This window comes from Lutra lutra, chromosome 8 (assembly GCF_902655055.1).
Source record: "Lutra lutra chromosome 8, mLutLut1.2, whole genome shotgun sequence".
Classification (NCBI taxonomy): Eukaryota; Metazoa; Chordata; class Mammalia; order Carnivora; family Mustelidae; genus Lutra; species Lutra lutra.
Genome location: NC_062285.1, coordinates 138,964,720 through 138,991,653, shown reverse-complemented (window position 1 = coordinate 138,991,653; position 26,934 = coordinate 138,964,720). Strand labels below are relative to the sequence as shown.

Genomic DNA, 26,934 nt, shown 5'->3' with positions numbered 1-26,934 from the left:
CCTCAGGGACAGGTCTCTGAAGACACAGTCTGCCAGGCTGGCCTGGAGCCCAGAGAGCAAAGCCCAGAGAAGCAGGCCGAGGCGGGGCAGGAAGGAACTCACGAGTGAGTCGGGGGGACGTTTGTGATGCATCCGCAGCAGGCCATGCTGTGAGGGAGAAAGCCCCCCATCACTAGAGATATGCAAGCAGAGGCCTCCTGGCCAGGCTGCTTGGGAGGGGCCATTTATTGCATGGGGCTAGGCCTGGCGACCTCCCAGGGTCCAGCCACAGCCTGTTAGAAACTGCTCAGACCAACAAGCGGCATTAGAGGGAACACCGGTCACCTTCCCAAGCCTCTGTCTCCCATCACAAAATGGGCAGTAATCCCACAGATTGCGGACTGAGAGCTCACTCAGCACAAGCACCCCCGGACCACTAGTTCGTCGGCTCCTCATGGTGTTCTTCCAAGGCGGGGGAGCCAAGGCTCCGGGGCCCAGTAGCTCACCCCAGGTCACAGCCATGGGGAAGCAGCCAGCCCGCTCCAGGCTGCACCGCCTCCCCGAGTGTCGTCCCGATCCCATCCCTGTCGTCTTGTCCCGCACAGCAGCCATCACTTCCCTCCCCTCTTTGCCACCAATGCCGCCGCTCACAAAATCGCAGGTGGCAGTGTAACTCAGCCTCCCGCCCTGCCCCCCGCTGCTGGGAGTCAGGCCCCTGGGCCACTCCGATGGGGATGCGGGGACCGGAGGAGGCCGGGGCGCCAGCGGGCGCAGGGAGTCGTGGAGGCAGGGGCCCCACCACCTGGCAGCCCAGCCCACTCGCCTCGCCCTGCCCGCTGGGTGCCCCGCAGACATCAACGAGTGCCTGGCCAACAACGGGGGCTGCGACCACTTCTGCCGCAACACCGTGGGCAGCTTCGAGTGCGGCTGCCGGAAGGGTTACAAGCTGCTGACCGACGAGCGGACGTGCCAAGGTGAGCCCCACCCCTTTCCGGGCCTGCGCGGGCGCCTGTGGGGGTGGGGGGGCAAGGGCGGGGTGAGCCAGCCCCCACTGGCCTTTCCACCTTCTCCTCAAGTCACCTAGTCCAACTCGCCCCTTTTATGGATGCGAAACTAAGGCCTGGAGGCGCATCAGCGTGTGTGTGTGTGCGCGCGCGCGCGCGCGTGCATGTGCAGGGAGGGCGGCAGGGGGCAGTGCCACAGTGAGCCGGTGGCAGAGCTCGTCCGCTCCAGCACCCTGTCCTTCCTGGTGGCGCCCCCCACCCCCAGAGGCTCCGGAGGTGGGCTGCTGCCACCTGGTGGACGGCGTGGCACACTGCAGGCGCTCTCCCGCAGTCCTTAGGGTTCCTGGGCGCCTTAGAGGCATTGTGTGAGGTCTGGGCCGGAAGCCAGGAGTCATCCAGGATGCAGTGAGAGCCCAGAGGATGGGCAGTGGGAAGAGAGGTCAGGGAAGGCTTCCTGGGGGAGGAGACACTGGTGATAGGCATTTTCCCAGAGGGGTGGCAGACGGCACATGGCCGATTCGTCATATCTGTGCCGCTCAGGACTGGCCCTCAGGGACAAGGGATGTGCTCTCCCAAGGACACCGAGGAAGGCAAGAGCAGAAGACCGGTGAGGGGGTTCTGGGGCCAGCCTGTCCTGGATGCTTCCTGTGACCCAAGCCTCCTCCTGACTTGGCCTCTTCCTCCCTTGTGGGTCTCCTGGCTCTGTCCTCCCCTTAGCACCTGGGGCCGTTGGGAGCACGTCACGTCTCCAGACTCCTCTGCACTTTGACTTAGTTTCTCCAACTGCCTCGCCAAGTTCTGTGGAGGGCTAAGGGAGCCCTTGACTTTATACCCCTAGCTGCCCCGTGGGACCAGAGGGCCACCGCTGAGGAGGGGGCCATGACGTTTTTGCTTCTGGGCTCCAGCCAGCCTTCTCCACTCCCTGGAGGCCCCGTGCTGCCCCCTCCTGGCCTTTGCTCAGAGTGCCCTTCCCCTACTTCCATTCCTTACTTCCAAGCTAGTCTTACCGTCAAAGTCTAGTCCAGGTGCCACCAGTACCAGGAGATCCTCCCAGATTCCCCTGCTGGGAGGGATCACATCCTCCTTTGAGCACCCCAGTGTGATTCCTTCCTTGTGCTAGAATTATTACAAACACGCGTATATCATCAATGTGTATAGTCCTATAAGCTAATATATTCAAAGAATGACCTCCAACAACGGTGCCCATGGAAAGGTGGGTCAGTGGCTGTTTTGCCCTTGGGAGCCCCCATCAGCTGTCCCATGAGAGCCATTTTCCTCAGAATTTATGGCCAGGACAGACTTGTCTTCTATGAGCATGCTGTTCATTTCCTCCTTTCCCGTAACAGCACTCTGTGACCCTTTTTCCTTTTTTACCCTAGCTGCCAGGAAGCTCAGAATCAAATTTCATATACCATCAAGGCTTTCTTGTTATCCCTCATGGGTAGCATATCACCCCCCCCCCATACATTTTCTCTTTGAGCTGTTTTCCTTGTTTTCTCAAGAGACCTCTTGGAGCGGCTAGAAAACACACTGTGGTCAGGCTCCCAAGGCCTGGTTTTGTGTCCCAGTTCACTTGTCTCCTCAAGCAAGCCCCTCTCAGTTTCCTGCAGTTGTAGATTAAATACTCGTCCTGGGGGCGCCTGGGTGGCTCAGTGGGTTAAGCCGCTGCCTTCGGCTCAGGTCATGATCTCAGGGTCCTGGGATCGAGTCCCACATCAGGCTCTCTGCTCAGCAAGAAGCCTGCTTCCCTCTCTCTCTCTCTCTCTCTGCCTTCCTCTCCGTCTACTTGTTATCTCTCTCTGTCAAATAAATAAATAAAATCTTTTAAATAAATAAATAAATAAATACTCCTGATCACAATAGAATGTGAGATATTAAAATGACAAAAATTCGTCAGACCTTGTATCCAGAGTATTTCCAGTCTGCCCTCCTCCCGAAGAGATGGGAAATGGCTTCTAACCCAGAAACATAAGGTTCTTGGAGACAGACTGGAAAACCGGGCCATGACCGGAAGGCCGACATTCACTTGGCTTGTGCCCCGAGCCTCAGGGCTCAGGGACTGTCTGTGTGCAGCTGTGTGTTGAGAGACTGCGTGAGTGACAGGCCTTGCCCACCCACCGCACCCTGAAACTCCTCCCTGCACTTTGTCTCCTTGTGGCCACACAGACATCGACGAGTGCTCCTTCGAGCGGACCTGCGACCATATCTGCATCAACTCCCCGGGCAGCTTCCAGTGCCTGTGTCACCGCGGCTACACACTCTATGGGACGACCCACTGCGGAGGTCTGCAGCCCGCCCGCCAGGGCCACCTCCCCCCTGAGGCACGCGCCTGGCTGCATGGCCACCTCTGCTGCACCCACCCCACACCCTGAACCCGACCTTGACTCCAGAGGGCCTGGAAGAGACTTTAAAGCAAGGCCAGGTTCTGGTGGGCAGAGGGGCTCAGCTGAGAGCAAAGGTGGGAAGACGGGGGTGGGGAGTGGCAAGTATCTGCTAGGTGGCAGGCCTCAGGCCAGGTTGTGGGCATAGGCCCCCAGAAATGGCAGCTGCAAGGGAACCTCAGTCCAGAACGGGGAATGGCCACTACACAGAATCCCACAGAGGATTCGTCCCAGTGGGAGAGGGTGATGACAGAGAAAGGCTGCAAATGGAGACGGGGGGTAGGGAGGGGGTTGGAGTTCCTAAAGGAGGATCTTCTAGATCAAGATGAGGGAAAGGATGCCAGAAGGATCAGCATATGCAAAGGCACTGAGGTAGCACAGAGGGACCCAGAAGCAGCAGGGAGAGCCCCGGGAGGGAGGGAGAATGTGGTGCGCAGTGCAGACAGAGGAAGCAGGGCTGTGAGGCCTGCAGGTGACTTGGGTTTTCTTCCTAATGTGAAGGAGGGCTTAAGTAGAGGTGTGATGTGGGCATGTTCAGGTCATGAGATCACTCTAGCTGCCACATGTTTAGGAGAGTGGAACCCAGGGCACCAGTCGAGAGACCACTCAGGCATGGGAGTCAAAGCCACTGAGCTCGGGCAGGGTGGGAAGTGTGCAGAGAAGGGGAAGTTTCTAGAAGTGTTTAGCTACAGATGATGGGACTTGGAGGTGTGTGGGCCTGGCAGGTGAAAAGTGGGGGAGCCAAGAATGGCCCCGAGGTCCTAGAGTGTTATTTCCTGTGACCACACTCCCTCTGCTGGGCAGCCGTGGAGGTCAGATAGGGTGAGACATGAAGTGATGGAGCACAGCTGGTGTTCGGGGGAAGGGGCTCCTGGAGTGGGTTACAGATTCTTCTGGAAGGACCCCAAAACCTGGGCACTGGCTCCACTGGGCCTGCCGCTCCCAAACTGCAGGCTGCCCAGAACCTGAGAGCCCAGCATCCCTGCATGAGCCTGGCCCAGTCCGTCTCCCATTCTCCAGCGGGTGCTCTGGCTCCCTGGTGGCCAGCGAGGGAAGGGTTGGAGGTGGCTTCTCTCACCCCAGGGCGCGTTGCACAGAGGGAAACGGCCTGTCCAAAGCCCCAGCAAGAGAGAACTCGCAACTCCTGCCTCACAAGATCTGCTTGCCACTTGAATTCTGTGCTGCCTTTTGCCCTCCTCCCAGTTCGGATGCAGCTGCAGGAGTTCTGCAAACCGCTGGGGGATGGGGAGGGGCTGCCGTCTGTGTCCATCAGCCTCGGGGATGAGCGCTCCTGCGTGTGACGGGTGCGGCCACCTGTCTGCATCTCATGTGTGGCCAGCTGCCCGCAGGGTCAGGGGAGTCTTGGCCCTCTTGTCCTGGGTGGCCCTGCCCTGCCAGCCAGCCTCCGGCCCTGATGCCCTTCCTCCCGCCTGCGCTTCCAGATGTGGACGAGTGCAGCATGAACAACGGGAGCTGCGACCAGGGCTGCGTCAACACCAAGGGCAGCTACGAATGCATCTGCCCCCCGGGGAGGCGGCTCCACTGGAACAGGAAGGACTGTGTGGGTGAGTGCCCTGGGGTGGGCGATCGCTGGGACCCCTTAAGAAGGGCCTGGGTGCTAGCCCCCCCGCTCCCACCAGGTGCCCGGATGGGAAGGGCAGTGACCTCTCTGGGAGGGGTGAGCCTGGGGTGACCATTGCAGGGAGAGGTGATCTTGGCAGGGAATCTCTGCTGCTGAGAGGGGCTAACGGGAAGGAGGGCTTGCCGAAGAAGAGGGGACATCATTGGGAGAGCACTCTGGGTGTCCTCCAGAGGCACAGAAATGGACCTTCAGGGGGAGGGGGACACAGAGGTGAGGATTTGAGGGTCAGTGTGGCCAGAGCTGTGGGCTTAGGAGGAGCTGGAAGCTCAGAGGGCACAGAGGCCTCGGCTCCCCCGTCTGTCCCTGGTCCTGCCCTGGAACCTGGGGGAGGAAAGGAGGTGGCTGCTCGGACTGCTATGGCATCAAGGTCTAGAGCAGAGCCCCTGGGTCTCCACAGCCCCACCACCTGCCCAGGCCACCGGCCCCACAAGATCCAGAAGGGGAAGAGGAAGGGAGCTCCCAGTGAGCCCAGGGTTCCTGTGTCCTCTGCTGTGGGCTCCGGAGAACTTGGTGCAGCTCCAGGCCAAGTTCTGGACAGCCCCCACATTCCCTGGTTCTACAAACACATGGTCACCCACCGCATGCCGGGCCTGCTATGGATGCTGTGATCACGGCCCTGAAATGGCTCTTAGATCCTTGCCCTGCCATGCCCTAACATCCCCAGGACAGCCAGAGCCAGCCTTCAATTTTATTTTTTAAACTTTTTTTTTCTCCATGCCCAGCATGGAGCCCAACACAGGGCTTGAACTCACGCCCCTGAGATCCAGACCTGAGCTGAGATCAGGAGTCAGACATTTAACCGACTGAGTCACCCAGGCACCCCCAAGAGCTGAATCTGACTCAGAATGTGTCTCTCTCTGCTCAGAGCCTTCCATGACTCCTCTTCATGTGGAAGCAAAGCCAGAGTTCTTAGAATGGCCCAAAGGCTGCTGGACCCTGGCCTGATGGCCTTCTCCCTCTCCCTCACCCGCCCGCCCGCCCACCTCGGTGCCCTTGAGGCTGCTGCCCACCCCCAACGGATATGGCCACGCCGGTGCTCCCCTCTTGGCCTGGAGGGCTCCTCACCCCTGTCGCTGTCTGCTCTGGGAGGCCTTCCCTGCACCCCACCCAGCATGCCCTGCCTCCTCATTTTCTTTTCTCCCATAGTACTTCAGGCGGCTAGACACAGCATATGCCTGCTCTCCACAGTGGAGCGGAGACTTTTGCCGGTCTCATTCCCTGCTGTATCCCCAGCACCTAGGACAGAGCCTGGCAAGCATAGGCACCCAGTAAATACTTGTGGAATGAATGAGTGAAAGTATTGAAGAATGGATCCCATCACTTAGCATCTGATATAAAATTTATGCTGAAAGTATTGCTTACTTCAGTAAGGACTGCTGGGCTGCTCAGGCAGTCCTGGTCAGCAAAGCCCACCACTGGTCTCGTCCTGAGTTGCAGGAAGGAGCCTGTCCATGATGGAGAGGCAGCTTTAAGTGGGGCGCATCCCAGGAGCGTGGCTAATGCTGGGTACTAAGGCTGAATGGGTTGACCCGTCTTAGGAGCCTGCACTGAGTGAATCTGCCTTCTATTAGCTGACTTTCCGAGCCTGGAAAGTCATGGATGGATTGGCTTTCAGAAGCGTGTCTGCCGATCAATGAGGTTGTGCTGGGTCTCGTGTAGACTTGTTACCAAAGCTGTCGGACCAGCAGGCTTTCTCTGGGCATATGGGGAAGGGGCGCTTTTGTCCTCAGCACCTTATCGGTCATCCCTCCCTCGTCAGAGCTTCAGGAGCGGCCACTAGGCCTTGTCTGGGTCCTCACACGGCCACTGACCCTGCACCAAGAGTCTGATTGTTGGTCACTGTCAGTCAGTGTGATTTTATCCCGTTTCTCCCAAGTCATCTGCTAGGACCTTGGTGACTACATAGAGCAGTTAACATTCTGGGTACTAGATGTGGGAAGACTGAGACAGACAGGATGACTTAGAGCATTCTTAGAAGGCTCTGGAAGGGGGCACCTGGGTGGCTCAGTGGGTTAAGCCTCTGCCTTCAGCTCAGGTCATGATCCCAGAGTCCTGGGATCGAGCCCCACGTCGGGCTCTCTGCTCGGCGGGGAGCCTGCTTCCTCCTCTCTCTCTGCCTGCCTTTCTGCCTATTTGTGATCTTTGTCTGTCAAATAAATAAATAAAATCTTAAAAAAAAAAAAAAAAAGGTTCTGAAAGGCCCTCCAGACCCAGGACCCAAGAGTTCCCAGGGCTGACCAAGAAGACTGTTTCCACCAACTCCCTCAGTCTGCCATCAGCGTGTAGGTTGCTTTCCCTTGTAACCTCAATGTGGATTGTCTCCCCTCACCTCTGCTGTGAATCCAGGTCCAAAGGGAAGGGCTGGCAGTGACGACCCCCCTGATTGGTCAGAAGAAAATCCAAGGTCTCACTGTTCCCCTGAGCGCTTGTCCTAGGAAGTCCACCTGTTCCCGGATGTCCCCCACCCCACACCATCGGCTGTCTTATAGCACACAGCAAGGGACACCTTCCTGATGATAGCTGGAGCTGCCCCGTTCCTAGGGGTGGGACCAACAGCCTCCATGATCTGCTCATATGTGTCCCTCAGAAGGGAATTCTGTCCTCAGATCGTTTGCAAGAAGGCCTCGTTCACTGAGGGGTTGGGGAAGCCATGCACCTAGAACAGACTAGTAGCCCCCCAGAACTGTCAGCTGTGGTCCCAGGGGACTTTGACGAGCCAGATCCCATATAACACATGGGATCTACCCCAGTGGAGCTGTAGGGATTTTGTCTGTGGTGTCGTTGTGAGAACCAGCCCACTACGCTGCAAGATAACTGAATCTGCCTCCCCCAGCCCATGGGCATTCTCCTTCATTCCTGTGTTTGTCCACAGCCAGTGTCGTGTTAATAAGGTTTGTGTGACGTTTATATCGCTGTTCAATATCCATTTCCCTAGCAATACATGGGAGGACTGATTTAAAGAATTCAAATGGTGATTCTCACTAGCAAGGCCCAGATCCAGGCCAGTTATTGGAGAGGGAAGCATAATGGAGCCGATCAGTGGTGCGTGACCTTAAACACATAAGGTGGGAGAGCATGAGCCCAAGAACCGAGAACAGGGGTCTGCCAGGGAGCGCGTGGAAGTCAGTAGTTGCAAACATCAGGGAGAATTATTCCAGTGGCCTTGGGTGAGAGTCGTCCCAGTGTATCACCTTCTGCCCGTCCTGAGAATCTTGGGAAATGGTTGGTTAGGTGCGCTATCCGCTTCCGGGGTTCTGTCGAGGACGGCAGTCAACGGTCTGTAAGTTGTGACTTCCTAGTAAGTTCTGAAAAATCCACTTCTGTGTTCCCAAGGGATATGGGTAGAAGGACAGTGGAACTTCTGAGTGATCTATGAGTAACCCTCCCAGTAAAAGGTGCTGCATGTGACTAAGTAAGTTGAGTCATCCCAGATAAGGGACGCAAGACCTAGTAGTAGTTTAGCTCCTATACGCGCAGCATTTTTCCCAAGTGACTGCTTCGATTCATCCAGAAAGTAAATCTGCTATTATGAGTGCACAATTTATCACCCATAAAATCCATCTGGAGGGGCGCCTGGGTGGCTCAGTGGTTAAAGCCTCTGCCTTCGGCTCAGGTCATGATCTCAGGATCCTGGGATCGAGCCCGCATCGGGTTCTCTGCTCAGTGGGAAGTCTGCTTCCCCCACTCTCTCTCTGCCTGCTTCTCTGTGTACTTGTGATCTCTGTCTGTCAAATAAATAAATAAAATCTTAAAAAAAAAGAAATCCATCTGGAGATACCCAGAGGGTCCCTTAGGGCTTGTTTTCGTCTTCACATGGCACCCAGGGTTCTGCCGACTACAGGTGAGCCTTGAACCGCTCACCTCCTCCGCTGGCCCGGGAGAGTCTCACCCCATCGTCTGACACCACAGCCAGCTTGTCCCCACCCCCTGAATGAGTGGTCTTGAAGGAAACATTCGCACACACCCATGTGAGGTGGTCTGGTGGGTCCAGGGGGCCGTCCTGGCTTCACTGGGATACCATCCTCAGGGGGCTTGCACCGCGACTGCTCCCCTTGGCTCCTCCTCATAGTGGGAAGGCAAACGCAGTGTGTCTGCGGCGGAATCCACATGCCTCTTCCACGGGTCCGTGTCTCTGTGCTGTCTGTTGGAAGTCCTTGCCTAGGGATCACGGTCAGCACAGCCCACGCGGCATGATGATCCGGGAAACAGGGCCTCTGACTTCTGTCCCTCGTGCTGTGGCCTCTGAGCCGCAGTTACGGGCAGTAAACCTCCGTTTGCGTACCACCACGAAGCTGAACGCTGCAGTGGTCGGTACACAGAGCTACCCTTGATCCTGAGCAACCGAGCGTGCCCTAGAGATGGTCAGAGGTTCGGCCAGTCAGGGGGACTTGATTCCAGCCTGGACAGTTCTTGTAAATCCAACCGAGTGTTGTCTTGCCTCCTTTTGTTTTTCGTTTTTAGTAGTGGCTTCACTGAGCTGTAATTCCCATGTCCTACACCTACCCCCCCATGAGCAGTTCAGTGGTGTTTCATATAATCCCAGAACTGTGCGACCACAATGAATTTCAGAGCATTTTCGTTACTCCAGAAAGAAACCCTAAGCCCATAGCAGTCACTCCTCATTTTCCCTCTACCCCCAGCCTTAGGCAACCATCATCTACTTCGTCTCCATGGATTTCCCTGTTCTGGACACTTGGCGTAAGTGGACTCCTACAACATGGGGCATTATTATTCCATTTAGTGTTGTATTTTCAAGGTTCCCCCATGTCAGAGTGCATGTCACTGCTTCATTCCTCTTGACAGCCAAATGATAGCCCACTGTCTGCTTACACCACATCTTGGTTGTCTGCTCATCAGTTGATGGATGTGTGGGTTTCCAGCTTGGGGCATGTCATAAGAACATGGGACTATGAATGGTCCCATTAGGTGCCGTTTGCTCAGGTGTGTGCCAGGTGCAGTTGCTGGGTCGTGCACTTACACTGGCTTTCACTTTTGAGGAACCATCTGCTTTTCCAAAGAGCCTGTGCCCTTTGATGTCCCGCCAGCCATGTGGGATTTCTCCACGTCCTCGCCCACCCTTGCTGTTTTCTGACTTTTGGATTACAGCCATCGTGGGGGGTATGAAATGGGTTCTCATGATGGTTTGGGTTTGTATTTCCCTGATGGCCAGTGGTGTTGAGTACTTTCCCCTGTGCTTGTTGAGTATTTGTAGATCTTCTTTCAGGAAATGTCTATTCAGATCTTTTGCCCGTTTTTTAATTGTGTTACCTGTTTTTATTATTCAGTTATAAAAGTTCTTAAAGTTCTTCATATAGTCTAGACACAAGTTTCTTATTGGATATATGATTTCCAAGGGATTTCCCCCATTCTATGAGCTGTTTTTTCATTTTCTTGATGGTGTCTTTTGAAGCCTAAAGGTTTTTAATTCTCATAAAGTCCAATTTACCAATTTTTTTTTGTTTGGCTGCTTGTGGTTTGGGTGTCATTTTTAAGAAACCACTGCCTAGGGGCTCCTGGGTTGCTCAGTGGGTTAAAGCCTCTGCCTTCAGCTCAGGTCATGGTCTCAGGGTCCTGGGATCGAGCCCCACATCGGGCTCTCTGCTCAGCGGGGAACCTGCTTCCCTTCCTCTCTCTCTGCCTGCCTCTCTGCCTACTTGTGATCTCTGTCTGTCAAATAAATAAATAAAATCTTAAAAAAAAAGAAAGAAAGAAAGAAAGAAAGAAACCACTGCCTAATCCAGGGTCGCAAAGATTTACAGCTGTTTTCTTCTGAGAACTTTGTAAGAGTTTTAGGTCTGATACTTGGGGAAACTTACACTTTAGCTCTTGTACTTTGGATCCATTGCAAATTAATTTGTATATGGTGTGAGACAGGGGTCCACCTTCATTGTTTTGCCTGTGGGAAGCCAGTTGTCACAGTGTCATTTGTTGAAAACACCATTTTTTTTCCCCGTTGAATTATCCTGCCATCCTCTTGAAATCCATCGGCCATAAATATGTGGGTTTATTTCTGGGCTCTCTTTTCCTTTGATCCATTTGTCCTGATGCCTGTATCCCACTGTCTTGATTAACGTAGCTTTACAGTGAGTATTTCAGTCACGAAGTGAGAGTCTTCCAGCGTAGTTTTTTGTGTTCAGGATTGATCTGGCTATTCTTGGACTTACCTTGAGTTTCCACATGAATTTTTAAGTCTCTTCATTTTTAAGATACATGCCATCAATCAACAATTGAGTTAGGGCTTGGTGTGGAATGTCCAAAAGATCTGTTTTGGATACGAGCACGTCTGAAGTACAGACACAGAGAGATGAGTTTCTCCATCAGGAAGGGTAGGAGTTGCCCGGCGGTAATATGAGAAGGATAAAGGAACCAGTTACCATAATTAGTTCAATGACAAGCAGAAAAAATGCTGGGTGCTCTCAGTTCACAGTGGGGATCATTCTGCACATGGTACCCTCGGATTAAAGGTGATTCTAGGACAAGATCTGAAGATTCTCCAACTACTCTAGCCAAGGCCTTGCCCTGAGGCAGGGCGGGGACGAACCTTGGTCGTGGATGTTCGCAGTGTTGTTGAGCTTGTATCCTGAGAGCATGACCTAACTTTGGCGGGTTCATACCAAAAAAAAAAAAAAAAAAAATAGTTTTGACAGTCTGGACTCTTCTGGAGTTCTGCTCCATTTGTTCTGCCGATGCTGTGGAAACTTTGCCCCAGGGATCCTGTTTTGAATCATGCGTGATATGCATATGAAGACTCCTACCCACTAGAAATTGAATCATGTGTAGGACAATTTTCTAGGACTTCTAGAAATAACCTCACAGGTCTATTTCAGGTGTATTTATTTGGAGTCTTATTTTAGCTGGTGGGTCCATTTGCAGAGGAAATCCTGCCGCACGACAAGGGTAGGGGCTTTGATCCACGGAAGGGAGGGCTGTCTTCTCGTAACAGCTCCCAAGGAGCAGTTACATGTTGGAACTTGGGGAAGAACCAAGGCCTGTCAAGAGTGTCCCCTGCCTCAGTCGTTTTAGTAAACCAGAGCCAATCAAGGTCATGGTCCCCAGCCTTCTGCCACTCCCTGTCTGCTTTCAGAGCTGCTTCTATCTCTATTCATGTTCTCCCACAACCAGGCATTTTTACTTTAAGGCAAATGATTTTTTTTTTTGCTTATCGTCTGTCAGTTTGCCTTTCCTCTTGCTTGTTAGGTGACTTTAAACTTTTCTCTGGGCTTTGGTATTTGGCGGTGATGGGATCAGTGAGTACATACGGTGGGGTCAGAGATGTCGCCTACATGCAGCTCGTCAGCTGGCCTGCTGCTGTTTCCCAGGTGCTCGGGACATCCTGGAACCCGGGGCCAGAGACAAAGGATGTCAGTACTCAGCACAGTGATCAGGGTAGAGAGTACATTTGTGTGGGTCCCCCTGCCCCACCCCCGAGTCCCATGTGCCCCCTCGATGCCATACAAGCAGAGAAATTACATCACAGCCGAGGGCCACCCAGCCTGGGAAACTCACCACTTCTATGGTGAACAGAGCCAGTGGGCTCCTTATCTAGGAGGAGATGTTCCTCATCCCTCGAAGCTTTTCAAGGCAAACACAACCCTGAGAAATGGTCTGGGGCCAGAGCTATCAGCGCTTTGTATCCTCGGGGTCCCAGTGAGAGCACCCAGCAAGAGCACCCAGCAAGAGCACCCAGGATGCTCAGGGCTGGGCTGGTTTGGCTCCCCCCATGAGTGGCCCCCACTGGCACCACAAAGCAGAGCTGCAGCTCTCACTGACAGTTCCCTTTAGGAATCTGGAGAAAGTTCAGGGAAGGTCCTGGGGGCTTAGGTCTCCCTTGGAAGTTTATAGATGTTTCTCCTGCTTCTCAACCAGCGGGAACATTGGTTCTTCCTGGGGCTCTTGTGTCTTGCATTATCCGTCGGTGGTTTTACTTGAAACTTCCTGATTCTTTGGGAGCAGAGGACTCTCGGCCTTGTATCTACTTGGGGGCCAGCTGTTCTATCTGGAGGGCTGCGAGTTTGTTTTCATTTCTAGATTGTTAACTTTCTAAGATTCCTTGAAGATGTTAAGCCACATGTTGAAAATCACCCACATTGACAATTTCCCACTTCGCTTTGTTTTTTTGGCTGAGTCGCCTGCTTCAGCCTTTCCCGGAAGCGACGTGACCATTGACGACGGCCTCCGGGGGATGCTTCCAGGGGCATGCCTCCCTGACCAGCCAGATGGGGATGAAATCAGTTCTGAGTTTACCGCGGCTATAGACCTGTCAGTCCTCAAAAGAGTCAGAAACACCTGAGAACGGTGCCTGGGTGGCTCAGTCGGTTAAGCGTCTGCCTTCGGCTCAGGTCATGATCCCACGGTCCTGGGATCGAGCCCTGAGTCGGGCTCCCTGCTCAGCGGGGAGTCTGCATCTCCCTCTGCCTGCCAAATAATAAAATATTTTTATAAATAAGTAAATAAATAAAAAACACCTATGAAACTCTGAAGAGCTTAGTTTGGGACCTCTCCAGACACGTAATGGCTGTGTCCAGTGGCTGCCCTGAGGAGGGGCTCCCAGTGACCCTCACATACTCAGAGCTTGGTCACTGCCAAGAACCCCATGTCATTTCCACCTGCTCCCTTACCCAGAGGGGCATGGCCCTGCTCTGGAGAATCCAGCCCTGCCCTCTGGTCCGGGCCTGTGGCACGAGCTTTCTCACAGACAGCCTGGACTGGTCAGAGGGAGGAGGGAGCAAGCCAGCTTTCTGGGCCCGGCATCCCCACACACGCAGGTACATGTGGACCCCGCCATCTCCTAGCCCCTTCCCCCCCAGGATCTGGTCACAAGGTGGGGATGTGGCAGGAGTCCCCCGCGGTCCACACTCAGGGGCAGGGCTTCTAGAAGCCTCCACCCTGGCCCCCTCCAGCCCTCTCTTATGTCTTTCCCCTCCTCAGAGACGGGCAAATGCCTTTCTCGTGCCAAAGCCTCCCCCTGGCCCCAGCTGTCCTGCAGCAAGGTGGGTGGTGTGGAGAGCTGCTCCCTTTCCTGCCCAGCCCACTCACTCTTCGTGCCAGGTAACCTGAGGCCGAGCCCGGGAAGGGATGAGGGAGTGGGGTGCGGGGGGGGCCTTCCTTCCCTGGGGTCCACCCCCTGCTCCCTGCCATTCTCCAGGAAGGAGCCCAACCTAGGAACGAGGCCCCCCGGCCCTGATCACTGAGAGACCCTGGCCCGCTGTCCTGTTCCCTGTGGACCCCAGTGGTCCTCTCCACAAGTGCGGGGGCCTCGTTCCCTCCCACAGTGACCCCTCTGAGGCTTCCAGGATCTGAGGTCTCCATCTCTCCCCCGGCCTCTCTGCAGACTCGGAGAACAGCTACAGCCTGAGCTGCGGCGTCCCGGGTGTCCAGGGCAAGATGCCACCAAAGCGCAATGACACCGGCTCCGGCATGGGGCGCAGCTGCTCAGGTAGCCCCGCCTGTCCGCGCCGGTGGCGCCCACTGCACCCCGGACCTTGAAGCCCACCCCCGAGCGGGATGGTGGGGAGGGACGCTGCCTAGGGAAGAGCTTCCTGGCCTGGGGCCGGCCCGGCATGGCCCGGGGTGCTGGTGAGCTGAGAGCAGGCCCGGGACCCCTGGGCCACACTCTGGGCTGCAGTGACTCTGACATGCTAGGCCTCCTCGGGTCTCCGGCTCTGTTCCAGTGAGGCGAGTCGCCTCCACTGTGACCCTGAGGGCCCAGAAGACCTGTGCCCTTCGGGCCCCAGCAGCCGGGTCCTGGTCCACACAGCGCCAGCTCCCCGGCCTGCGGCCGCGTCTTTAACAGCCTTGCCTATTCTGGAAACTGAATTCGATGTCACGGGGGCGTCTGTGGGCGTGTAACGGGATGTGATGCTGAGATCCGCCCTCGTCGGGTTCTTTATCCAGGCCGCTGGGATTTGCTCTTGGAAGGAATCAGCAGTTCGGGGCGTCTGTCCTATTTCAAAGCCCCTTCCCTTCCTTGCTTCCCTCTCTCTTCTGTTCTGCCCCCTTGCCTAATAACAGGAGCCACATGAACTGTCCAGGGCAATGGGGGAGGCATTGGGAGGCCTGCCTTTCCTCCTCCTCAGAAGACCGCCGGCCGGGCGGCCCCCGCTTGAGTGTGGCTCCAGCATCCATGCTCCCACCTTTTTCAGGCCGGGCGGGGAGAGGAAAGAGGCAGCGGGGTTCCCCCAGCCCCCAGTGACTTGGTCCCACTAGCCGCCCCCTAGCGCTCAGGCACTTCCTCCGTGGCCCCCGGCCCCACCCCCTCCCTGCCCACCGGAGAGGCTGCCACCTGGGGGGATTTGGGCTTTCCCCAGGTGCACCTGCCCCCATCAGGCAGAAGGCCCGCTTCAAGATCCGAGACACCAAGTGCCACCTCCGACCCCACAGCAGGGAGCCAGCAAAGGAGGCCCTGAGGCAGTTGCTGCTGGGTGAGTGGGCTGCCTCGGCACCAGGCCACACCAAGGGTGGAGGGGTCCCCGTGCCTGAGAGCTGGGAGCCCAGGGTCCAGCGGGGTTGGGTTCCAAGGATGGGGACCTCGCTTCGTCCCCACAGTCATGGTCCCTAAGCCCCAGGAGCCAGGCCTGGAGCAGTGTAGACGGTGGTGGTGTCCCAGGGCAGTGTTTGAGTGGAAAACCTGGGTCCCCCAGCATTCCTGGGGCCCACGGTCCCTATCTCACCCGGGGTTAGATGAGCTCCCCAGGGCAGATGTTGGTGTGCAGCCTAACTGTCCAGAAGGCCTCCCAGGCCGCACTCGGTAGCACATTCTTGAATGAGGGAGGCCAAGAAGGCGTTCCAGGCTTTCCAGGGGAAAGCTCGGAGAGAAGGGCCCAAGAGAAGAGCGTCCCAGCTGTTTCCATGAAGATTCCTGAACACCTTAGAATTAATTTCTCCCCAAAGCTAACAGAGCGCAGCCCTCAGGCAGACCCAACCTGGGCCCAGCCCCATGGAGTCGAGCTGCACAGCGTCGCTGAGCAAGTATGCACGAGGGCCTCCGTGGTCAGTGGTGTGAGGGGCTCAGATGGCTGGTGCAAGGCCTGGCTCAGCCACCAGCCCCTCACGAGACCTCGAGCCAGCCTGGCCTCTAGCCTCGGTTTCCCCTCCTGCACCGCAGACTATTAGACAACGCAGAAGCCTCGCTGCTAGTGATCTGTGCGCAGGGCTCCAGAGGACCCTGCTTCCTGCCCTGTGCCACCTTTGCCATAGTGGTCCCTTCTTTGTCCAGAAAACTGCCACCTGACCTTTGTGACCCTCAAATGTGACTCCTCTAAGAAGAGGCGCCGTGGCAAAAAGTCCCCATCCAAGGAGGTGACCCACATCACAGCGGAGTTCGAGGTGGAGACGAAGATGGAAGAGGCGCCAGGTGCGTGAGGTTCTGGACGGCCTCGGGGAGGGCAGGGGCCAGGAGGGCCGGCAGGGTCTGCCCAGTGTGAAGCTGGTGACCACCTGAGCTGCGGCTACTGGAGGCAGAGGCCAGCCAGGCAGGGGAGGGAGGTGCCGGGTCGCCCAGGATGGAATAGGAGTCCCAGGGCAATGAGAGGGACAGGGCTCAGGGGCCCGGGGTGACAGCTGCGCGGCCTCTCTCCACCCAGTCATACCCTCGCTGGGACCTGGAAAGGTTCATGCCTGTAGCGTTTCTGGAACAATTGAGACAAGGGCCTATCTTTCCCAGGTTCCAGAAGGGGGCTTGTAGTGCTGGCTTGTGTTTCATATCGGTGCTTTCCTTTTGGCTGTAAATGAGAATTGAGTTGAGACAGAGGAGTTGAGATCTGAGATCTGTGCTGTGTGTGCTGAGCCCTGGGCACTGCGGAAAGAGGGAACCAGACAAGGGTCCTCGTGCTGGCAGCACTCCCAGCCACAGAGAGGCGGACCTACACACAAACCACCCAGTGCTAAGGGACACCCTGGGTGGTGAGGGGATGAGAGCAAACAGGACATGCAACTGAGCGGTCTCCCCAAGAGAGGGGCCCAGGAAGTCTTCCCAGAAAAGACACCATTTGAATCAGGACTTAAAGTTCACCAAGTGGAGGAGGTGGCAGGGAATGGCATTCAGACAGAGGGAATAGAATAGGGAAAGGCACAGAGGTCAGAGGGAATGGGATGTGCCCAGGAGGTGGTGAGCCAGACAGAGTGGCTAGAAAGTGGAGTTCACAGTAGGTGTCAGAGTGCTGGGGGTGAGGCCTAGCAAGGCGGGCAAGGGCTCCACTACAAGGGGCCTTGGAGTCAAGGCCAGAAAGCTGGGCATTATCCTGGGAACGGTGGAAGCCTCAAGGGTGTTGGGGGGCAGGAAGGAGCGCCGGTCCATGAGCTAGGTCCTGGGGCATTGCCGTGGCAGAGCCCCAGTTACTCCTCCGATCTGCAGTGTCGCCTTGAGCAGGTCACACCTCTAGGGCCCTCAGTCTCCTTCTCTGTCGGATGGACGCCACAGCGGTGCCTCGGCCCCCAGCTGCTGTGTGAACCATGCTGGGAGCAGAGGCCTGGCGGAAGGGTGGGGGAAGGTCAGGGAAGAGGCTGCTCCGGGGTTGCGAGTCACCGTCCCTCCTGCCCCTGCAGACACCTGCGAGGCGGACTGCATGCGGAAGCGAGCCGAGCAGAGCCTGCAGGCCGCCATCAAGACTCTGCGGAAGTCCATCGGCCGGCAGCACTTCTCCGTCCAGGTCGCAGGCACAGAGTACGCGATGGCCCAGTGGCCGGCCAAGGCCCTGGAGGGCCAGGGGACGTGCAGCACAGGCCAGGTGTTACAGGACGGGAAATGCGGTGCGTCCCTGCCCGTGGCCATTGGGATGCCCACTCGGCAAGCCTTCTCTGCCCTTCCTCCCACGGGGGGCCCGGGGCAACAGACACACTGGGAGGGGACAGTGAGACAAAAGCTTGCCAGACAGAAGCAGTCCCACGCTCATCATCACGCGGTCATTTGAAGAGCACTCGCCTGGTGCCATGCCCTGGGCAAGGCTCTTGCTGGGCTAACGTTTGCACGCAAAATCCTCACCACAGTGCTGAGGACGGGCAGGACAGGGAGAATGTGGGCCAGCTCCGCTGCAGCAGGGGAGCAGAAGGGGCACGGGGACTAGTCTCTGGCTAGAGAGGGCTTCCCAGCAGAGGCAGCGTGCGAGCTGAGGGCAGAGGCTGAGGGCCCCTGGGGTGAGCACAGGCTGCCAGGAAGCAGATGAGGCCGGGCCCACGGCAGGAGCTCAGGCGGGGCAGCCAGCCCATGTCCAGGCCTGGGAGGCCGGGGACCGTTGAGGGGGCGGTTATCGAGAGATAGCCACGGTGGCTGCCTGCAGGAGAATGGACGGAGCCCTTCTCTGCTGGGGTTCACATTTACCAGGGAAAAAAGGCAGCCAGCAGACAAGCATACCCACACCCACACGCACAGCCACCTCAGGGCCTTGCCGTAGGGCCATGGTGCTTCTCTGGTGCGGTGGAAGCCATGGGAAGTTTCCAAGCAGAGGAACATTATCGGTCTCTCATCAGGGGAAGGCTTCCATGAGCAAGGACTGGGGAAGGGAGTCAGTAGAGCCTTGAACGGGGAGTGGGGGCTGGCAGCACGACAAGAAGGAACAAGACAAAGAGAGCACTTTGGAGGGGTGGCTGGGAGGAAGGAGGCTTCGAGGGCAGCCCCCAAGGGCCACGGGACAGAAGCGACATCATACTCTGATCTGGGGAACCTGGGGAAGGCACGGCTGGAGGAGACAGAGTGTCTGTGCTCACTAGCTCATGCCCGTGAGTCATCCCTGTGAAGACATTGAATGGTTAGGATGGCTGGAGCCACAAACCTGGGGCACAAAGCATAGGCTGGGCCAGGAGATTAATTGGGGAGCTGCTGGAGAAGAGGTGGGATTCAGGGGTGTGGGGGGGGAGGAGGGGCTCCGGCTGCAGCAGTGGAGAGAGCGTAGCAGGAGGGCAGGGCCTTTGTGATGTCATTTTTTTTGTTTAAGATTTTATCTTTTTATTTATTTGCGAGAGAGAGTGCAACACCAGGGAAAGGGGCAGAGGGAGAGGGAGCAGCAGACTCCCTGCTGAGCAGGGAGCCCAAAGTGGAACTCGATCCCAGGAGAGATCATGACCAGAGCCAAAGGCAGATGTGCAACCAACTGAGCCACCCAGGCGCTCTGTTCTTATAATTTTATTTAGTTATTTATTTATTTGACAGAGACGGAGTGAGAGAGGGAACACAAACAGGGGAGTGGGAGAGGGAGAAGCAGGCTTCCCACCAAGCAGGGAGCCTGATGCGGGGCTCGATCCCAGGACCCCAGGATCATGACCCAAGCTGAAGGCAGTGACGCCCCCTTCTTCTGTTTTTTATTTTGAAATCATTTCAAACATTCGGAAATACTGCCAGGCAGAACAAGAAACGTCCACGGTTTCTTCGTCCGGGTTCCCCTGTGTGCTGCCCCAAGCGCGTCCAGCCCTCACAGCCCATTCCAATTCCCCCAGTCTTCCCCCAGCGTCCCTGTCCCACACGTTCAGTGTCCTTTCTCTCCAGATTCCTTCAATGTGGAGCAGCCCTTCGCTGTTTCCCTGCTTTTCCTGTCCTCCTGCTGTAGGATGACCCTCATGGGGCTGCATCCCCCATTTCCATGACCCACTGGGCAGGAAAACCCCACTCGATGCCTGCTCTTCAGCGCCCCCGTCAGGAGGCGCGGGTACTGACCCAGGCCCCCACAGGTCCTTCCCCCTCCCTTTTCCTTCTGCCATTGAGGCAGATTTTCTGGGGCTGGAATTCTGAGTCTATACAACAAACTGCTTCGCATCAGACATCCTCCGCCCAGCCGCAGCCATCGCAGTCAGTGACAGCTCCCGCCAAAGCAGCCACGTCTGCGATGGTTGCTGGACGGTGTCCTCCATTCCAGCCGGCCCTAGTCCGGGTGCATTAGCGTTCTGTAAGGAAGAGCTTTCCCTCCCCCTCACTCACGGATGTATCCGAGCACCTACATGTCTGTGTATGTGTATCAGTGTGGGCTCCACGACTCCTCTGTTCTTTACGGGGCTGTAATCCAAGCCTAGCGTTACTTAGTTCAGGGCTCAGATCATTCCTGGTGTAGCCAGTCAGGCCGGTTCCCCCGTCCTTCGGACATGCCCCCCACCTCCGTCACTTGCTGAGGATTCCAGGGCACAAACCTGTACTTCCCCTGCCCCAGCCTTCACAATCAGTCAGGGACCCCGGGACCCCTAGAGGAGGAAAATATGCAGAAGCCAGAGCTGGGGTCCTCATTGTTAATGCAGCGTCCGTCCTTCCAGGCTCTCACTGGACAGAACTAGTGAGTATGGGTATATATTAAACATGGGCGTGTATATGGACTTGCACAGGCGTTATGGGTACATGGGTGTGTGTGTGTGTGTGTGTGTGTGTGTGCGCGCGCTTTATAAAACCATGCATTCACACCAGTGCCTCCAGTCCAATAGCTCAGGGTTCTTTCTAACCTCCCCTCTTTCCATGTTTCTAAATTTCTTCTCCAGGAAACCTCCGGCTCCCTCCCTCCTTATTTTCTCCTTATTTTCCCAGTCAGTCTTAGCGTCGGTTTTTTATATGCAGCTGACCACATGGCCTCTGGACGACTCTCCACCACCAGGCCTCCGTGCCCCTGCCTCTGTCACTCTCCCCATGCCCTCTGCACACTGTCCCCACATGGCCACTCCTCCCCATGGGGAAGGAAGGGGGAGGATAGGAGATCTCGGTTTGGACAAAACACCCATGGGACGGCCAGGAAACTGTTGGGACACAGGCTGAGGGGTCAGGGCTGGAGGGCAGGACACAGAGCAGAGAGAGACCTCAGGGCTCAGTGGGAGCAGCGAGGACGGGGCCGGAGACCAGGGTCAGGCCTCCGGGCTCTTCACAGACGGCTGCTGCCTTGCTCCTACCCTTAGCTCTTCTGAGATGGCCCTGGGCCCTTCTGGGATCTTTGAGCCAAAGGGATGAGGGATGTGGTGTATCTGGGAGGACAAGCCTGGGTTTGAGGTACCGGGAGACAAAGCACCTGGCCACTGCTCCCCACCTCTGCCCCCCAGCAATCTCTCCACTTTGCCTCCACAGTGGCCTGCGCACCTGGCACCTACTTCAGCGGAGAGCCTGGCCAATGTGTGCCATGCGCACCGGGGTCCTACCAGGACAGGGATGGCCAACTCAGCTGCACGCCATGCCCCAGCAGCGATGGGCTCGGCCTGGCTGGTGCCCGCAACGTTTCCGAGTGTGGAGGCAAGTGCGGGTCCCCCCTGGAGGGAGGAAGGGCTGGGGGTTGCGGTGGGGGGATTCGGCGGCAACTCCTGTCTCTACTGAGGTTCTCAAAGTCAAGGCCCAGTCCCTAGTGATATTCCATAAATCTCTCGGCCATGTGCAGAGCCTGGCATGACTTCCAGGCTGCCACACTCACAGTGGCCACTGGGGTCACAAAGCATCTGTGTGCCAGCAGGCCCCGGGCTGGGCCTAGTGCACCGGAGAACAGCAGTACGTGGTTTGGAAAGGACTTTACGGTTTATAAACACCTGGTCGTTTTGGGGCCCACTTACTGTCTGTAACGAGGCACGTAGTGCCATATGATTGACCAGACGTGTTACATGGTGTGGAGCCCCACACCATCCTCGATGTTCTCCATGTGAACTTTACAGTTTGCCCTATAGATGGTTTGGGAAGCCCTTTGGCAGTTTACCAAGCACAACTTGGTTTGCAAAGAGCTTTTCCATTTACAGCTTCACTTAACCACATCTGCGGTATGGGCTCACACCCCCACCCAACAGCCTGCCCTCCCCGGCCGTCGTGGGGACCACCCAAGACAATGGGTGGGGAAAAGTGTGCCTGCAAGGGTGGGTGGGTGGGACAGTGGGGACCACCAGCCAGCTTTCTCTGGGGTACAGAAGGGATCAGAGACCAGCCCTGAGTCCCTGCAGGCTAGCTGGCTGTGCCCTCCGAGACTGTGGTCTCTGCCCTTAGCAGGGCCAGTGACTGAGAGCAGAGAGCGGCCACTGGTAGGAGCAGAGAATTCAGAGAATTCCGGGTCTGGGCCGAGAGGGCCTCCAGCCCACCCCTTACTCAATGCCAAAGCACCCTCTGCATCCCAACTTAATCCTGGGTGTGTTGTCCCCTCTCTGTCCCAGCCATGCCCTCAGGAACCTCCCGGACTCCCCCACCTCCCCGCCTGGCCCAGCCCTGCAGACTGGAGCCCAGTTCCTCATGTGGAGGACGCAGTGTGGCCCGCCCCCCCGGGGGCAGCTCCTCTGATCTCTCCCCTGCACATCTGGGGTCCACACTTCCCAGCTGAGCAGCAAAGCCACCTGCTCTTGCTAGTGGGAGAGGTGAAGCCAGGCCTGGCCAAGGCCCCACAGTGCAGCATCCGGACCTGGCGGGGAGGCAGCCCAGCTCTTTCCCCCAGTTCCCCCCGCCCCCGGCACCACCCCTAGCCATGGTCCCCTTCCCCAGGGCAGGTGAGGGTTGAGAGCAGGGTCTGGACTGAGGCACCTGGACCTCCTGCCAGCCTGAGCCATGACCCCTGACTTCCAGGCCAGTGCTCCCCAGGCTTCTTCTCCCCGGATGGCTTCCAGCCCTGCCAGCCCTGCCCGGTGGGCACATACCAGCCTGAGCCTGGGCGCACGGGCTGCTTCCCCTGTGGAGGGGGGCTGCTCACCAAGCACGAGGGCGCGGTCTCCTTCCAAGACTGCGAGGCCAAAGGTGAGTCGCCGGAACTGTGCAGTGATGTTTTCCCTCAACACCGCTCATCTCCCACGTGGCCGATGTCCAAGGGCTGAGGGGTGGCCCGGAGCTGCCGGCAGTAGACATGGGACCAGCACCATGCCACACCTGGGACAGGGACAGCGGGGACCACACAAGCCCACCCGAGAGTCTCAGATGGGAGAGCCAGGCAGGCATAGTGGTTACAGATGGGAGCTTTGAACCTGACTCACAGGAAAGGCTCTTTTGCGGGGGGCGCAGTTTGGGGGATGAAGAAATGCAGGGGCAGTGGGACAAGGTCGGACCATCTCACCTTCCCTGGAGATCCTCCTTTTAGGCCCGTGGGGGTCCTGCTGTCCAGCCACACCTTCCCTTCCATGGTCACCAAATTCCCCTGATGGCACTGCCTCCCCTTCCACACACTCCCGTCCTGCCAAGGGCCTTTGGGACACGCTTCCCACCTGCTGACCCTGATATTCTTGGGGACAGACAGACAGAACCCTCCCTTCTAGAAGAGAAAACTCCACCTCTCCTCCAGTTCCTGCCAGGATTTCTCCTCCTTACTGTGAAACTTGTAGAAGGAGCACGTGGACTACACTTCCTCTCCCCTCTAGTCAGACTCTCACCCCACCGTCCCCCCGATCATCGCTCCCATCGAGGCTGGAGCCAAGTCCCTTCCCAGCTGGCATCTCCTGCAGCCCTGCGGCCTCAGGCTCTGCTCAGCCTCACCCACCCACCCCTTGGCTGGTAGTGCTGGGGTCCCCAGCCTGGCACTGACTCTAGAGTCTGGGTAGGAAGAGCATCCAGTGACCCCAGCCCCGCGTCTGTCCTGAACTCAGTGCTACACCCTCCTGCTGGGGGACAGCCCCGATCATATCCCACGTGGCCAGAGCCCCTCATCTTGGCCACACAGTGCCCCCCCACCCAGCTCACACCAGCTCTGTCCTAGCAGGGGCCCAGGGAGACCTTGGAATCCCCCTGAGTGCTCTCCCTCTGACCTCACATCCAGTCTGTCCACAGCCCCTGCCAGCAGCCCTCAGCCAGGCCACTGCTGCACGGCCTCCCCACCCCACCCCTCACCCCCAAGATCACTCCCAGAGCAGCAGCCTGGACCATGTGGTGGCTCCAGGTCCCCTTCTCCCTCAGAGCGAAGCCTAGCATGACCCCTGGACCCAGGAGCTCATGGCCATGGCCTGTGACTTCTACTCTGGCCACGCCCACTCCCTCCCTAGATCACCTCCCAGCTGACTCCACATGGCTCAAGCCTCCACACAAGGTCCCCACACCCCTTGAGCGGCGCACACCCAGCCTTACAACAGCTCATGTCCCATTTCTTGTCCCCGAACACATGCCCCCCACGGGCAGGCCTCGGTCACAGAGCTCACTGCCCAGCTCCAGGCGGCCCCCAAGCTCCACACAGCTGTGGACAGGACCGAGCGTGGATGGTGGGCGGCCACTGGGTGGTAAAGAAGGGCTTTGAACTGGGCACCATGACAGACCTCGAGGGCAGGGAGGCGCTGGGGAGAACGTCCCCTGCCCTTTCCCACCTGCACCCCCCCCCCCCGCCCACAGTGCACTGCTCCCCGGGCCACCACTACAACACCACCACCCACCGGTGCATCCGCTGCCCCGTGGGCACCTACCAGCCCGAGTTTGGCCAGAACCACTGCATCACCTGCCCGGGCAACACCAGCACGGACTTCGATGGCTCCACCAACGTCACACACTGCAAAAGTAGGTACAGCTCTCCCTACGGCTGCTGCGGGGGACGCAGGGCGTGCGGGCTGTTGCGGGCGGGGCAAGCCCCACCCCACACCGTGCCCACAGGACCCCAGGGACCCCGCCCGGCTCCAGCACACCCACACGTCCACTCAGGGTGACGCCCCCCCGCGCCTCTGTGCTCGGTGGGTCTGCCCAGGGCTCCGGGTCTGTGGAGGGGAAAGCCGGGCCCGTGGCAGGGGGCTGCGGTTCAGGGGCTGAGGACCAGGCCATGCCACTCTTGAAGGCACGTGCGCGGCTGGGCTGCCAAGTGGACGCAGACCAGCCCAGGGGACAGGAAGCAGACACGAAGCGTGGACGGGTGTGGAGGCGCGAGAGGAAGCCCAGCCCTCCTTGTGTCTGTGAGGAGCTCAGTTTAGCTGAAAGAAATGGGGGCAGCATAAGACGCTGCGGGAAGTAGCTTCCCCGGCAAGTCATCTGGGCGTAACAGACTTGACTTTAGATATTTTTAATTCATTTTTTGGAGTCCTTTGGGACCGATTTTCTGGTGTTGTACCCTCCCCCAATCAATTTCTAGCCAGTTACCCCTTTCCCTGTGCTGCTGGTCGTGTCTGGGACAGCCCAAAGGCCCATGGTGGGGACTAAACCCTAGACGGGAAGCTGCCCCAGTTCCCCAGAGGGTCCCGCGGGGCTCGTGGCCTCTGGGGACAGAAGAGCAGGCACAGTGTGGGGCTCCACAGAGGCAGGGTTGAAACGTCCTCCTGAGTAAAAGTGGAGAAAGCAAATAGGGAAGCTTCTGGAAGGTGAGGTAAACATGAAAAGTTTCCCAGGAATTTTGATGTGAGGGGTTTCATACACGAAAAGGCACGAGAAAATTGTATACATTTAGTGTTCGGTTCAGTTATCTTTGCAGACCTAAGGTGACTTCTTTTGTAAGGTTGAGGCTGGGAGCCTTTAGCTCACAGAGATGCCGTGTTTGGCTTCTTAAGGGTTCCGAAGCTTAGCTACAAAGGGAGGCATGTCTCTTTGTCCTCACTGTGCTGCCTGCTTGTCCCTGAGCCTTCCCGCTCGGCGGGGAGGGCGACCACCCCGGGCCCCTGGCAGGCGCTCAGGGAGCATAGAGGGCATGGAGGGAGAGAGGAGGTGGGGGTTCACGAGTCGGGGGGTTCACCGAGCTTTCGCACCACCACCTGCAGGAGCAGGGCTGGCAGGGGAGCCGACACAGGGCGGGCCTGTCACAGGGTGCCCCCCGGGAAGACGACCCCGTGGGAAGAGTGGCCCAGGGCCAGGCTAGCTGGTGGGGAGGCCAGTGGAGGCGGCCGCGGGGCTGTCGAGGGCCCGCCCTCCCCGTCCCCCATGCAGCAGGCCTGAGCAGGCCCGTGCGGCCCCGGTGCCCACAGACCAGCACTGTGGCGGCGAGCTCGGCGACTACACAGGCTACATCGAGTCCCCCAACTACCCTGGCGACTACCCGGCCAACGCCGAGTGCGTGTGGCACATCTCGCCGCCCCCCAAGCGCAGAATCCTCATCGTGGTCCCTGAGATCTTCCTACCCGTTGAGGACGAGTGCGGCGACGTCCTGGTCATGAGGAAGAGCGGTATGCATGGGTGGAGGGGAGCAGCGGAGGGGCCACCCAGGGTCACCCGTTGCGGGGGTTTCACAGCCACCTCTGACCCACCATCTGCTCACAGGGCTGAGCTCTAGGAGGTCAGCTTCTCCCGCCTTCAGGGCACCTCAGGAAGGCTGCCCGGGGAGCAGTGAGGAGGTGGGATACCCTTTGGCCAGCCCCACGCACCCCAGGGTCAGCAGGCTCACCTTTATTCATCTGCTCACAGGGAGAGGGGACTTCCCAGCTGTGACCCTCCGCCCCAGCCCTGGCTTGTGCTGGGCATGGGCATGAGCCCTGTCCAGGGAGAGCAGCTAGCCAGAGAAAGACAGTGACAACCCGACAGAGAGGGGCAGTGACCAAGGGTTCACCAGGGCAGAGCAGGAATGTGGTAGTGTGAGGATGGAGCAGTCAGGGAGGCTTCCTGGAGGAGGAGGCATAGAAACCTGCTCTGTAGGATGAGAAGGAACTGGGGTTGAGGGTGGGGACTGGCATTTGATGCAGAGGTAACATGGGTGGAGCCTAGAGCTGGACTGTTTGGGGGACTGGGCGTGGGAACTGGGTGGCTGACCTGCTAGGGGAAGCACATGGCCTGCAGATGGAGGATGAGGGCCAGGGGCAGGGTCGTGGATCAACCAACCGCTCAGCCCCCCTACTCTGTCCCCAGCATCACCCGCGTCTATCACCACCTATGAGACCTGCCAGACCTATGAGAGGCCCATCGCCTTCACCTCCCGCTCCCGGAAGCTCTGGATCCAGTTCAAATCCAATGAAGGCAACAGCGGCAAAGGATTCCAAGTGCCCTATGTCACCTACGACGGTCAGTGTGGCTGTACTGTGTGCCCGGCCCAGGCTGGCCCTGCGGACATGGAGGCAACAGACACATACAGGGTGCGGGGTGGTGCAGGTGAAGGAGCCATTAGTGGTGTCTGTGGCCTTCAGCGTGCTG

At 57.7% G+C, this 26,934-nt stretch overlaps 1 protein-coding gene across 5 annotated transcripts in view; it reads left to right on the top strand.

Annotated features, from left to right (window-relative positions):
- Positions 1-26,934, top strand: part of SCUBE1 (signal peptide, CUB domain and EGF like domain containing 1) — a 134,624-nt gene that overhangs the window by 104,568 nt on the left and 3,122 nt on the right. For all 5 annotated transcript variants that reach the window (XM_047743349.1, XM_047743352.1, XM_047743348.1 and 2 more), the window contains 13 exons: positions 831-953; positions 3,150-3,266; positions 4,807-4,929; positions 13,935-14,054; positions 14,338-14,442; positions 15,314-15,427; positions 16,222-16,359; positions 17,550-17,753; positions 21,031-21,192; positions 22,492-22,659; positions 24,232-24,393; positions 25,779-25,976; positions 26,653-26,805. In XM_047743349.1, the coding sequence (XP_047599305.1) occupies positions 831-953; positions 3,150-3,266; positions 4,807-4,929; positions 13,935-14,054; positions 14,338-14,442; positions 15,314-15,427; positions 16,222-16,359; positions 17,550-17,753; positions 21,031-21,192; positions 22,492-22,659; positions 24,232-24,393; positions 25,779-25,976; positions 26,653-26,805 (1,887 nt within the window). The remainder of the gene's footprint in view (positions 1-830; positions 954-3,149; positions 3,267-4,806; positions 4,930-13,934; positions 14,055-14,337; positions 14,443-15,313; positions 15,428-16,221; positions 16,360-17,549; positions 17,754-21,030; positions 21,193-22,491; positions 22,660-24,231; positions 24,394-25,778; positions 25,977-26,652; positions 26,806-26,934) is intronic.